At 39.4% G+C, this 13,710-nt stretch overlaps 2 protein-coding genes across 2 annotated transcripts; one reads left to right on the top strand and one right to left on the bottom strand.

Annotated features, from left to right (window-relative positions):
- Nucleotides 1–6,262: 6,262 nt before the first annotated feature.
- Nucleotides 6,263–8,917, bottom strand: LOC112562381 (40S ribosomal protein S2). Its single transcript, XM_025235630.1, has 6 exons — nt 8,833–8,917; nt 8,418–8,650; nt 7,839–7,949; nt 7,421–7,594; nt 6,826–6,985; nt 6,263–6,476 (listed from the first exon to the last, which is right to left on the bottom strand). Exons 2-6 carry the CDS (start codon nt 8,646–8,648, stop codon nt 6,313–6,315), a joined length of 840 nt encoding a protein of 279 aa, XP_025091415.1. The 5' UTR covers nt 8,649–8,650; nt 8,833–8,917; the 3' UTR covers nt 6,263–6,312.
- Nucleotides 8,918–8,923: 6 nt separating this feature from the next.
- On the top strand, nt 8,924–13,192 carry LOC112562360 (2',5'-phosphodiesterase 12-like). Its single transcript, XM_025235599.1, has 6 exons — nt 8,924–9,956; nt 10,261–10,400; nt 10,772–10,934; nt 11,199–11,487; nt 11,693–11,807; nt 12,143–13,192. Exons 1-6 carry the CDS (start codon nt 9,142–9,144, stop codon nt 12,406–12,408), a joined length of 1,788 nt encoding a protein of 595 aa, XP_025091384.1. The 5' UTR covers nt 8,924–9,141; the 3' UTR covers nt 12,409–13,192.
- Nucleotides 13,193–13,710: the final 518 nt, after the last annotated feature.

Below are 13,710 nucleotides of genomic sequence, written 5' to 3' on the forward strand. Positions count from 1 at the left end.
TTTATATAAATGCGTGTACTTAATTTCCCTCAGTCACGTGAGAGATTTTTTTTAATACTCTTTTATACCTACATACAAGCGGTCATGGTTATACATGTACCAAGTTTTTGCCAGTATGAGATCGTTATGCGGCATCTTCAGGGATCCAGGTGCGCAGAAAGCCGTCAACCTCTCTACCGAATGAAGATAGAAAAGAAGCTTTCGAGAGATCTCCCTGAGCACACCAAAGAATAAAGTGGATAGCTCCTGAGACAAAGCAAGCTAGACTGTGTTCTGACAAAAGGACTAGCCGGACACTTTATGTCCTCAAAGAAATGTTGACTGCGCTTGTAAAGTTTTCGGAAGCGACTTTAGGAGTGAAGGAAAGTTTGTGCTCATCAAAGACGTGGACGATGTGGAGAACTTGCTTGAATCCACGACTTTCAGGCTTATCCAGGCTCTTCCTGACGACGCAAGGCCCTTAGTCGATGCCCATCATGCCAAACATTTCTAATTTCGATTACCTGTCGCAGAAAACGACTGTCGTATGAAGAATCAGCATATTTTGGGAAGTTTAAGCATGGGAATCCTAACTGTTCACATTCTAACTTCTAACGCCATACATGCAAGAGTTCATGCTAAGGAGCCGTTGCCATAACAGCGAGCTTGTGAAGTCACCGGAAATGAATTCCTGACCAATTTCTAAAAAACTTTTAAGAACAGGTTGTGTTTGGTGGTGTTTAACTCTGTTCCGACGAGTGAGGCTGTAAGGCTGACCTAGAAATTGGGATGCTAAAGGCCTGTGTTGCACGAACTGAATCCGGTCACTGGAAAAACAAACAAGTTGGCCTTCTGGTGGTGGGGTTGTGCGCATGCGCGACCGTGCTTTTATGCACGTACTTAACGTGGGCGCGTTCTGTGCATTCATAGATGCACGTGTTCGCGTAGGTTCTAAGAATTTTGTTCTATTATCAGGTAAGTCTCGGGGGAAAATGAGATCTCGAGTAAAGTGGTACAATGGCGGACTGGAGCAGTGGGAGATGTGCGCAGTTGGCTCCTGTCGCTCATGCACCAACGCCTACTGGGTGTTGTTGGCATGCGGTTGTTTGTCTCCCCCCCCCCCAAGTTTTCGTGACGTAACGATAATTTCCTCGCGCATGCGTCTTCTCTGCAGCGGTCCATGCAACCCATCTAACATTCTCTCGGGTGCTTGCATCGCTCCTCGTGCCAGCGCTACGTTCAGCCACCCCTCGGTAAGTTGGGCGTGACTGGTGCAGACAAATAAAGTGCATTTTTCCTGTACCTACATCATGTCTTATTGTTTACCATGGTGTAGCGCTCACGGACCAGAATGTATGTTGCAATGCATCCAAAGTGAATTCTACACTTTTTTTTCACTCCTTTCCCATCGATGCTCTTTTGCTTTTGTGTTATCTCAGTTAATTAAGGTAAGCAGCGCATCGGCAGTCGAGCATACTTCTCACTAGTCCCTGTAGCTGCTGCAGACCAACAGGTATTAAAAAACAAAAACAAACCCACACAGTTAATTAGGATGCCTCGCGTAAAGTCAGAACGTTAGAAAAATTGCATGCCATTTTAGAAGTTTTGATGTACATGCACATGTGATAGAGAGAGGTGGGGAGAGAGACTAACAGACAGATACTTCTTTATTGCAGTTAGACAAATGCTCTTTGACAAGCATAATATGTAATGTCAGTACCAATCATGCAAGATCAATAAAACAGATACGGAATCACATAATTGAAAAGGGCCATCCGCCACTGTAAACTAATTAACGTGAAGTCATGACACAATGATTCCAAACGAACATACATACAAAACTGTGCGGATATGAAGTCTAATGAAACAAAACATTCTTCGGCGCTATTTCAACGAGCTTAACCATTAAGTCAATGTCATAGAGATGGACCTCGCTAAACTGAGAGAGACAGAGAGGGAGAGGGGAGGAAAAGCGAGGGAGAAGAGGTTTTCTTTATAATCCATCACACGGTATAGCTACAATAATAATATAAAAAAAAACCCTCGCTCTGCACCTGTGTTTCATTACGTGCGAAGTGCGTTACCAAATCAAGTTGTCGCCGTCCAACCATGACGTCATGGCGCCCGCCCTTAGACTGCCAGCTCTTGTGGAACAAAACTGCGAGCAAAATCGACGTGCAGACAATTGGACGCTTGGCGGTCGGGGGAAGTGAAAGAACAAGCAGCGATGTTCAGAGGATGGGGGTGGCTACAGCGCAGGGAGTGAGAGAGAGAAACCCTGCTGCGGCAGCAGCGCCATCGATGCCCTGACGGCACCTGAGCTGAAGCCTGCAGGACGCGCGAGACACTTGCATCATGTTGACACTGTCCTGACACAAGTGGGGCGGGCGCGTGCCAGACGTACCGACCGCATATACTTAACCCATTCTCTCCACAACCCTTCCACTCACCCGACAAATTTTTTTAAAAAGAAGTTTACGCCATGCGCTGAAATGAAACAGGTTTCATATTGCATAGCAGAAGCATGTGCAAGTATGAACGCAGTCAAAATAATAGTCGATTCAGTTTCATCGTGTAATTAACCCTTTTGGTTTTGACCCGATCCATTTGCTTGATATTTTTTGTCAAAGGGGTTACGTGTCGAAAAAAGACTTTTGCTAATCAGATCATTGTTTATTAAAAAATGAGTGATTTACAATAATAATTGTTTGGTTTTTTTTTTTTGTTGTTATAGCTACTATCACTATCACATACTGTTATATGTTACAGCGTTATTCCTCTGCGATTATGCACGCCCTGTGACTTGGCAGCCGTTGCCGTGGAATGAAAAGGTTAAAGTTGCCTCCAGATTTTCCTGGTTCTAGCCACATGATCCGTCTAGCATTATTCAATGAAGCAGTGCCATGAAACAAAAATACATAATAAAGCCCTGAACTTTTTGAGAAACCGGAAAGTACCAATTGAAAATCCGCACCCACTTGAGTCAATATGTACAGATGGAAGCACCTACTCGTTTCGTAATGATTTGATATCTACCCATCAGCGTAGCTGTAGACACCGTCTCAGCTCTCTGTCTTTGAAAAAAAAAAATGCCAGTGAAATGGGGCTAGGGAACTAACTGGGAATGCAAGACGGAACAATCGAAGCTTATCTCGTGCAGCGAGGCGGGAAATCTACTTGCACGTAACACGATTCAGCTGACAGCCAGTAATAAATTTTTAATACGTGTACAGTTTGCCAGTAGGTGCTGCACTAGTGTCAAAAAAGAAAGAAAGAAAAAGCGTTTGATTCGACTCCAGCCCTGCGAGCAGAACATCAGTGCTGTAATCACAGTGTTTGATCCAAGGCAGCGGTTCAAAGAGCTGTCTCAACTGATGTGCGCCTAACACAATGAAGATTAATTTCCTCGTGTATAGGAAGCTTGAGAAGTAGATTTCCGCCCAGCGATTTTAAATAGAATCAAAAAAGCAGGTGAAGGTGGGGTGGGGGTTGTAGTAAAACTGCGATCGTGAGGTCAGAGCTCCATCTCCACTTCCTTGTCGCTGTAAGATGTTGGGGTACAGCTTCAGCAACCAGCCTTGCATCTCGTGGCGGGGATGCACGCCCTGTCTTTCACAACGGGGGGCGCCGATCGATTAAAGAGAACTGCAAGCCAGGCAAATAATGACGGAAAAGAAAAGCACAACACCACACACGAACGACTAGAGGAAGGCAAGTTCAGAAGGAATTCATCTTTATACATCCTTGGTAACGTAATAGTGCCGTAACCCTTCAGTCGCTGTGAAGAGACACGTGAAAGACTGAAACGTTGGGCAGCCTGTGGCTTTTTCTCTATTTACTTAGCTACTTTTCTGAGGACTCAACAGATAAATCCACTGACGGAAGTACACTGCGCAGCGCGGGAATCGAACCAGCACGTCTCCAAACTCTGACACCAGTGCCGTTATCACTGGACTATCCGCTTTCCCAGACCTTTTTAAGGATTAGGCGACGCACCTCGACATTGGAGCAGAGGGTCGTCAATTCAAGGCTACGCCCTTCGTCCATCCAGCATGATTAATTCGGGAAAGTAAGAGGAGGTGAAAGCAAAACGTTCGGCTACGCCCTCCGTACACCATGTTAGACACAGTGAGCCACTTACAGTTCACATGCCACTGGGCTTATGGAATCCTTTTTTCTTGGTCTTATTGACACTGGTAGAAGTAGGAAGACTGGGATAGATTACGAAACCGAACGACACCCATCATTTTGTATACTTTGTACTTTCGGGGTGATCCACGTCATTACACATATTCTGCGGGTTGTAATGTTCAATATGATTGTAATGTGAAAGGTGAATGCATTTAGTATTACGTAAACAGACCGGTAGGTATGTATTTATTCATGCAAAATGCTATATAATGCCCATTTATATTTTTATTTCTAAATATCTAGGCATTATCTAATTTGTCTTACGCAAGTTGTTATACACATACTTGTCGTGGTCATGTAAACCATCTTATACTTTCACGTTGGTTAGACACATGCATTTGCTGCACGTAGGTTCAAAGGAACACGGTTTTACCACTAAATGCCTCAACATATTTCAGGCAGTCATTATTGACATTTACCCCGGATTAAAGTGGCCATTTGAATGCATAACCTTACAAGCATCTCGCCACTGAACAGGGGAAATAATCAGCCTAACGCTATGGCTTTTTCTATCGCGATATGATCTCCCTTATTTGCACACGCCAACATTCGTCGCACATATTCCGCCAGTAGTAAATTAGTATTCAGAGAATTATTGCGCACGATGAAAATCTTTTACATACTCCTGGTGCCAAATCATTTCCAGACGCTTTTTATCTTGACGTGATTCAAAACTGCTACTTTAGATTTTTGTTCTAGTTTAAACGCATTGAATTATAACAGGGCTCACACAGGTCTGACCACATTGAAAATAAGGACCTTCTTAGGAGTTTTAAGGATCTGGAAATCTATTTTAAGGACATTTGAGGATGTTTTTGTAACATGCAGACAAAACTAACTTTACTTGAGTCAAAATGATGACCAAGGCCTAAAATCCCTCTGTACACAGTACTGTGGATTTCAAATTGCCATATTTGTTTCATTACAATTCAAAAGTAAATGTACTTTTGCTGCAGTAGTATAGTAATAAGTTTATGTAAAATTAAGCACACATAAACATAAGGAAGTGCACATTATTAAGAGGTAACAGACGACGTGATTAAATGACATAATCGTGCTGTGACATAAAGACGGTAAGCGAGCATTTCATGGGAACAAGCAGTCAGGCATTGATAAAATTATAACTCGTGTGAAATCAACTGGATTAATTAGTGTATCTGGCAATTTAAACATCACTTTTTTCTGTCTGTGACAGAGAAAAGCCTTTGTAATGGTATCCATTTCTAAAGCCAACAATTTGCAATTGGAACTTGCCATTCTCAAAGTTTTGAAAAACATTAGCAGTTATTGGCTATGAAGCTTATAATTTTTTCTATCACTTTCTACTAATTTTAATTTCTTTTAAACGTTAATATTTTAGGTTCTAAAGAACTACTTTTTAAAAAAAAATTCCTGCTTTAAAAAGATATTTCTGCTGCTATTCTTGTACTGAGTCAAAAGGTAACAATATGAAAGAATTCCCATGGTTCACTGTGTACCTGTTACTTCCACCAGCCCTGCTTTTTGATCACTTTCATTAGCCCCCTTTAAAAACAGCAATAGTTATGTCCCCTAGATCCTGAAAAAATTGTACCTGGAGTGCAAAGGAATGTGTTCGCAAAAAAAAAAATAGAACCATTTTTTTTTAACAAAGACTTCCGATTAAAAAAATTTTTTTTTTCAAAATGGGGCAGATCAAAGCAATATTGCCCTTAAAGTGTGCCCATGCCCACATGCAGTCAGGAATGAAATGAGAAGTGTAGTGCATATTGTATAAGCGAGATATACAAAACAGGGAAATAAATATTATGCGTTTACAGGTAGTAGCACGCAATTGCTGTTTGTCAAGTGGTGGTCATCATTAAGACCCGTCTTTTGCAATTTCAATGTTTTTAGGAAGTTTACATAGTTAATTCTTGTGACACTAAGTAATGCAGAGTTGGCTAAGGTGCCCAGATGCTAAGAGCTCATCGCACCTTCTCTATGGTATACTGAAAATAATGGGAGTTACTTTTCTACGGAAGCCTTTCAACTTCAAGCACACGACACACTCAAGACTGGATCCTAGCATTAAACCAACCGAAGCAAACTGAATACTACTTCAAAACAGGGAAATACTTCCACAAGTCTGTGTTTATTTTCAAGACTTTTTTTTTTAAACATTTAGTACACTTTCTGCTCCTGCCTCTGAACGCCAACACGCGAGTGGTGTTTCATCAAGTAGTCTGTGTACTCCTGGTAAGGTGCTTTGTTGAACACAGTTTCCTTCCACAAGTCTGGTGTCAAGTAAGCATATGTCTTAGAGATGGCAGAATATGTAGCTTTGGCTGAAACACAACAATGACATGAATAATAAATGTACATGCTACAGTTAAAGATGTTCTTGATGAATGTTATGTTGGATGACTGATATTAAAATAGCGCAATCTTGCTGCCACTATCCGCTCAATACAAAGACAGGACAGATGGGAACCATATCCAGAGGTAACTTTGGGTAAAATCGTATCTGCCACAAGGTGCTGCAAGAAGCAGGGTGGCTAGAAAGTTATTTCAAAATATCTTTGAATTAAAATTTTTTTCTAATGGCAGCAAATGAAATTCAAAACACCTCCAGTAAGATAAAAGTATGAAAAATGTTAAGTTTATTTCTACACACTTAAAATAAAATACCCTCACCAAAGTTGCCCAGAGTGGCTGTGGCACCACGGGCAGATGTATAGCAGTCGTCAATACCAGCCATGGTAAGCAGCTTTTTAGGAACAGGTGCACTCACAATTCCAGTACCACGAGGGGCAGGGATGAGACGAACAAGGACACTGCCACACTTGCCAGTTACCTTATTAAATAGAATCATATTTTCTTCAATCAAAAAGTTTAAGTTTAAAAACTTATTCTGATAAAACTGCTTTAACCCACTATGAAATACAAATGATCACTAGCCAATGATCAGCAAGATGCAAAATGGATTTGTAACAAAACAGGCTTTCTCTGACAAGTACAAATGTTAACTCTCTTAGCACTGCATAAAAGTATAACTATCACAAATGACTGGCTAATAACTGAATACTGATGACAAAAGTGGGTGATTATTGCTTCTCTTGAGTAAAAATGAGACCAAGAAACTTATACAATTTTGGAAAGAGAGAAAGCTTGAACTTTGCAATAAAAGTAATGAAAATTGCCTTCCCCAACCTTCTCTGGCAAAGCCACAATTGTGGCTCATCAAGCTACAAGGATTAATAACAACATGCTGTTTGAAACTTTGCCCTACCTTGCATGGCACAGTGTGTGGCTTTCCGATCTTGTTACCCCAGTAACCTCTTCGCACTGGAATAACTGACAACTTGGCAAGGATGATTGCTCCACGGATAGCAGTAGCTACTTCTTTTGAGCACTTGACTCCCAGACCAACATGGCCGTTGTAATCACCCACAGCAACAAATGCCTGTACGGGAATGACAGCAAAGAAAATGTGTACTGTTAAATCTTATTCTTCTCCTCCAGCACCAAGCAACTAAGATTTATTGGGTAAGGCATTAGTCCTTTCACATGCCATTCTGAAGATCAGGAATCTGCAGGTGACCTAGTAACACTAATAATATATATTTTTATTAAACATTTAGCTGGCAGTTATAAGCAAATTTATCCACTTTACCCATGGACGCAACTTTAAAACTTCCATTTTATACCTTGAATCGTGTTCGCTGTCCGGCACGAGTCTGCTTTTGTACAGGCATGATTTTAAGAACTTCATCCTTTAGAGTCCCAGATGGAAGAAACGAATCAATGATTTCACATTCCTATAAGACAAAGAAACAAGTGAAATAACTCCAACACAATGTTTTTAAATTACATGCAATTCAGTCTTAACTATGAAGGCAAGATGCTGGTGTAGGGGAAATACCTATCACTTCACTAAAACAAAACAATGCAGTGATGCAAGTATATGTATCCAATGATTTCACATTCCATTAAAACAAAGATGAAACAAGTAAAATGGCACCAACACGATGTTTTTCAAATCACATGTAATTCAGATCACTTCACTAAAACAAAACAATGCAGAGATGCAAGTATATATATATATCCAACAATTACGACAGCTCCAATGAAAACTCTGCATAGGAAGATTTGCAAATAAAACCATTTCAAAATGCAGTATTATAGTTTTTTGCTGTCCTACTTAAAGGTAATAATGAAGCGGCTGAGCGTAAAATACAAAAAAGAACATGTCAAAAAGCCGAACGTGCAGTTGAATATATCCTAACCTTGATAGGGAGAGAAAACAAGTAGATCTCTTCCAAGCTCTTTATTTTTCCATCTTTTACAAGGCGTCCAAGCTTGGTCACTGGAATCCAATCCTTTTCACCCTCTTTAGCACCACGTCCACGTCCTCGGCCCCGTCCTCTTCCACGGCCTCTGCCGCGTCCACGGCCTCTGCCTTCTCCGCCAAACCCACCACGAAATCCACCACGTCCACCAGCTCCCGAGTCGGCCATGTCTGAGCAATAGATTTGTTTGTATCACGGTTTGTCAAACCTCCATTGCATATATATTCAAAATAAATAAATTAAAAATTACAGCAACATCTAAACTACATTTTTGCTTAAATATGGGACACGAGAACTTATTTCTATAGTGAAGATTAATCAGATTCCAAAGTACAAATGGTATCCTTCTTACTTGCTTAGGCGTGATGACTTGAAAAGACCCACTTCCGGTATTGGACAGGGGAGCTAACTGTCTTGAAAAGATTCTAGTTCCTCCCCTACAAAATGATAAAATGCACAAATACAAAAACATTATTTTTCATTTGTGTTTATCAGTTATCCTATTGTATCAAACTTATTATAACATAAGTGAAGACTATTCTTTAAAAAAGTAGTAGCAATATATGCCATTTTGTGTAGAAGGTTGAAGCAGTGGCGTGTTGCAGAGGGCGATTGTCTCTAGCCGACTCCGCGTGTCTGTGTACATTATCTACTAGTGCTCATGTGGCGAGTGCGGGTGGCAACACTGTTTACCTCTTGTATAACAGAAGCATTTTATCTACAAGAAAAAAGGATGGCATCGACGTATGTCAGATGCATTCAAGGGGAGGAGAAGATGCAGATTACTCTGGAATATGGTCATGAAGGAGGCACGTCGCGCGCATACAATCTAGATCGAAAACAGACCGAAGAAGTGGGCACAGCACTTAACAGACTAAAAGTAAATCTTGCCAAGAATTTATTCAAAAAAAAGAAAAAGAAGAAAAATGTAGTTGCAGGTCTTACTGGTGGAGAAAACAAAGAGGTAGATGCTGAAAATACATTAAATGTGGTCATTGTTAATTCTTGTGGACGAAAAGTGGATGAAACGATTCCCAACCAGGTGGCATGGGCAGAGGGAAACAAACTGATGATTGGAGACACCCACGTACCCATCATTGTGAACCCCCCAACTGTTAAGTTGCTACCCTTGCCTTCCTCTATTATGGCAGGGTTCCCAATATTTCCTAGATTTGAGCTGGAGTTCGCAGACCTACAACAGAGTACATTCACCTGGCAAAAAGAAGATGTCTCACCAGTAGAAGAAGGAGCTGGAGTAGCAACAGAAGGTCACCCTGTCATAAAGAGCACACACCCGATCTACACCCCAGATGCAGGAGACATAGGGTGTCGACTGAAACTTACTTGTGTGCCTGGCAGGACAGGCCGTAGAGGCAGAGAAGACTGTGTTGTGTCTGATGAAGTACGGCCAGGTCCGGGACCTTGTCCATTTGAAGCACGGCAAGAGTACACGTCACACAGAACAGAAGATGGCACGTGAGTACATACAGAAACTGACTTGTGCCAAAGATGTCATCAGAGTAAAGAAGCACCATCATCACAACCACCTTTCAGCTCCCTGATAATTTGTACAGTTCACACAACATGCTAATGAGTGATCCTTCATTTTTATACTTTGTGTGCACAGAATAAATATGTCAAAATAAATAGACATTTGTTCATATATGCTAATATGCACATGTATAAGTGTGCAAATACTCAAAAATTGAGATTTATTCTTAAACTTGCATTCTGCACGCTCTTACTAGGATATCTCTTCTGTGGTGTGTGTGTGTTAAAGTTTCAGAGTTGTAAGTTACAATATTCTGGCTGAAACATACTCAGACACAGAGTATGCCCGTGATGTTCTCTTCTCTTACTGTCCACCTTATGCTCTTGAGATGGACTATCGCCGCCAGCTGCTTTTAAAAGAAATTACAGGTGAAAGAAACAATTTCAGATTAATAATGAACTAGCAATAGTTAAATCATGTGTATAGATATATATGTGTGTGTCTGAGAAAGAGAGATATCATGCATATGTACACATGTTCCTTGCAATTTTTATCATTACATACTTTCTGACTCTAGGTCAGATAGGCTTGATATCAACAAGTATGTGCATGTTGGCATGGACATACGTGTCAGCTTAGTTTTGCCTTGTAAAGAAGAATCATTTCTTTTGAGCTTGTGTCATAAAGGTAAATTTTGCAGACTGTTAGTTCTTCTAAACTGCATTCATGTGTTTTTAGATGAGATTTAGTTTCTGATACCTTGTGTCCTAGTTTCTCAGTTTCCAAAACTAATTTGCAGGTTATAATGCAGATGTGGTTTGTTTACAAGAAGTTGATCGCAAAGTATTCGAAAATGAACTTCTCCCTTCTTTGGACATGCTTGGCTTCACAGGTGCTCTTAAAATTAAGGGTCAACAAGGCAATGAAGGTGTTGCCACTTTTATACGTTCAGATAAATTCAGGTAAGTGATATAATATTGCCACGAAGGTAGTCTTAACAGGAGCAAATTCTGTCTTTCTCTCTCATATATTTCATTAATATTTTTGAATTAAAAAGCTACTTAACATCACTTATTGAATTTGATTTTATCTCTTGAAATAACCTTTTTCCTGTAAATGGAAATAGGCCCGAATCTAGGAAAGAAGTGTAGATTTGAATGATATAATAAAATATGATTCATGTGTTAATATACAGAAAAATGTTCATGCTTTTTTTGTTCAAACAGAATCATTAGCCAGCATGATGTTTTGCTGACTGATATGCTGATGAACAGCGCTTGTTGCTCTGATTTGCGAGAAGCTGTTGAGAAGCTGCCAAAACTGAAGGCCAAGATAGAGGACCGTGGCAATGTACTCCAAGCTATGGTGTTGGAGACAGTGCAAAGTCCCCAGCGTCTGCTTATTGTTGCCAACACACACTTTTACTTTCATCCTGAAGCTGGGCATCTGCGTCTTCTCCAGGCAGCTACAAGCCTGAGACATTTGCAGTCCATCTGTGAACTGTTTGAGCAACAGGTAAAACTAATTTAAGAACTAATTTTAAAAAAAGAATGAATTCTTTGAAAAGAATGTTGAATGCAGGTTCTAGCATTATTTCATCTCATCGCTAAGATTTTGTGGTAGAACTAATTTGTTTTGGCAACACGTTTTATGCAACACTATATAAATCATGCAATTTTTATTATTACTACTAATTTTAAATTGGTTTTTGTACATACAGGGTAGAGAAATATCCTTAGTATTTTGTGGAGATTTTAACAGCACCCCACATCATGGTGTGAATGCTTTGATAACAACTGGATACATTCCTGAAGACTATGCAGACTGGAACGATGGTAGATATATTTTAAAGATTATGATGGCATGCTTTCCCGTAAATATTTTGTATTTACGCATCACCCATGGATTTGATGACTGCTGACAATTCAAAATATGTGCTGTCCTATTGTTTCTTGTTATACATACTAATTTTTTTTTTTAATGAGTCTAAGTTTTGTTAGAATGTTGATATAATTACATATTTTTCTAGCACTTTAAGATTAGGTTAAACATTTATAATTCAGGCAGATATGACTGAAATAGTAGTTTATTTTCATGATAATGTTTTCATAGCTATGACAGAATGTTCTGATTCAAGTGTTAAATAACTTTCTTTTATTCATGGCTCCAGGGGGTGATGAAGAGAGAATTCAGGGGCTTCAACTCCAGCATAGATTGAAGCTATCTAGTGCTTGTGGTTATGTGGACTTTACGAACTTCACACCAAATTTCCAAGATATGTTAGATTACATCTTCATAGACACAAAGAATCTGTCAGTCAAGAATGTGGTTCCTTCTTTCACAGTTGAGGAACTCACACTGCACACAGCCATACCCAGTGTTGTCTTTCCTTCTGACCATATAGCACAGATCTGTGACCTAACATGGTCTGCCTAGCAGACACAAAAAAGTATATGTTCCTATGTGTTTGGTTGTGTATTGTGCTGCTGATCTGATGCTGTTTATAGTGCATCCCTGTTTGTCTTCTGATTGGAATAATTTCAATAGTTTTATGAGAAGGTAATATGTTTTTATATCTTTCAGTGAAAAAAACGACAAGAAATGACATGTTTGCACAATTAAAAGCCTACTATAGTTATAAACTGTTATGCATTTTTTGTCTAGTATATCATTAGTATGTTGAACAATAGATATGTATTCTAGCCACCAAATGCCCTGCAGTCTTGAATTTGTCACAGTGTTAGGCATGCTACAAAATTTCTGGTAAGCTACCACTTTGCTGGATTTATCTGCCCTACAAGCATGCCTTAAACATTTCAGAAAGGCATTAATGCTTCCCTAAATTTTTAAGAAAAATGATAAAAGCTGGAAGGCAAGTGACACATTTTAACTTGGGTATCTCTGCTTTTGATGGTGGTAACCTAATTATGATCTATGCAGTTTATGATAGTGGTTTATATTTTGCAAATGATATTCTGTGTAATAGGGGTTAGCTGGCTATTTTTTCTGTTTATTTTTATCATTTACATGCATTTATAATGTAGGGGGATACTCTTTCAAAGGAAGAAATAAAGGAAAAGCGAAAGACTCATATTCTGAATAACTACTACAATTTTGACACTTTTGCTGTTTGACACACATCATAAACTGGTCAGTCAACATTAAGCAAGCAAACTGCTGATATTCTATAGGCTTATGAATGAATAAATTTATGATACCATGTAGCATTATGTCATCTTTTATTATGCTGTGAAATTATTTCTGTTGGCCTATGTTGATATTTTGGTCTTCATCACCTCCTGCTTCTCTGTTTACATTTGTTTAGTAATATTATTGCCAAGCAATTTTTTTTTAATTATCCTTTTTACATCAGGTACTTGCATTATATCTGCCAGTAAGCAGAGCAAGTTATAATATGTTTCTGCCATTTATATTTGCTTTATGATAAGATGATGAATATGCTGAAGCTCATGAAAACAGATTCTAACTGTATGCACACTCGTTTGTGCAACAAAAATGTTAACTAAAAAAGTGTGGCTTTTTGGTTTTATGATGATGCATCTTTGTTGTCTCTTTTCTATTGTTGTTCCAGGATTTCAGTAGTAATAGTTTGATATACAGCTTATGTTGTCTCTCTTTTATTGCTAACCACGGATATGCTACCAATTGTAGTGAGCAAAATAGCTGGAGAAGGGAGACAGGAGTCTATGCCATGAAAAAGGCACCAGTGGTTTCACA

Source organism: Pomacea canaliculata, linkage group LG1, assembly GCF_003073045.1.
Source record: "Pomacea canaliculata isolate SZHN2017 linkage group LG1, ASM307304v1, whole genome shotgun sequence".
In the NCBI taxonomy this organism is placed as follows: Eukaryota; Metazoa; Mollusca; class Gastropoda; order Architaenioglossa; family Ampullariidae; genus Pomacea; species Pomacea canaliculata.

Coding starts and splice junctions, on each gene's coding strand:
- LOC112562381 (XM_025235630.1), bottom strand. CDS start 8,648: ATGGCCGACTCGGGAGCTGGTGGACGTGGTGGATTTCGTGGTGGGTTT. Junction 6,986..7,420: donor CACACACTGTGCCATGCAAG/GTAGGGCAAAGT, acceptor CTATTTAATAAG/GTAACTGGCAAGTGTGGCAG. Junction 6,477..6,825: donor AGCCACTCTGGGCAACTTTG/GTGAGGGTATTT, acceptor GTTGTGTTTCAG/CCAAAGCTACATATTCTGCC.
- LOC112562360 (XM_025235599.1), top strand. CDS start 9,142: ATGTGGCGAGTGCGGGTGGCAACACTGTTTACCTCTTGTATAACAGAA. Junction 10,401..10,771: donor GCTTTTAAAAGAAATTACAG/GTGAAAGAAACA, acceptor ACTAATTTGCAG/GTTATAATGCAGATGTGGTT. Junction 10,935..11,198: donor ATACGTTCAGATAAATTCAG/GTAAGTGATATA, acceptor TTGTTCAAACAG/AATCATTAGCCAGCATGATG.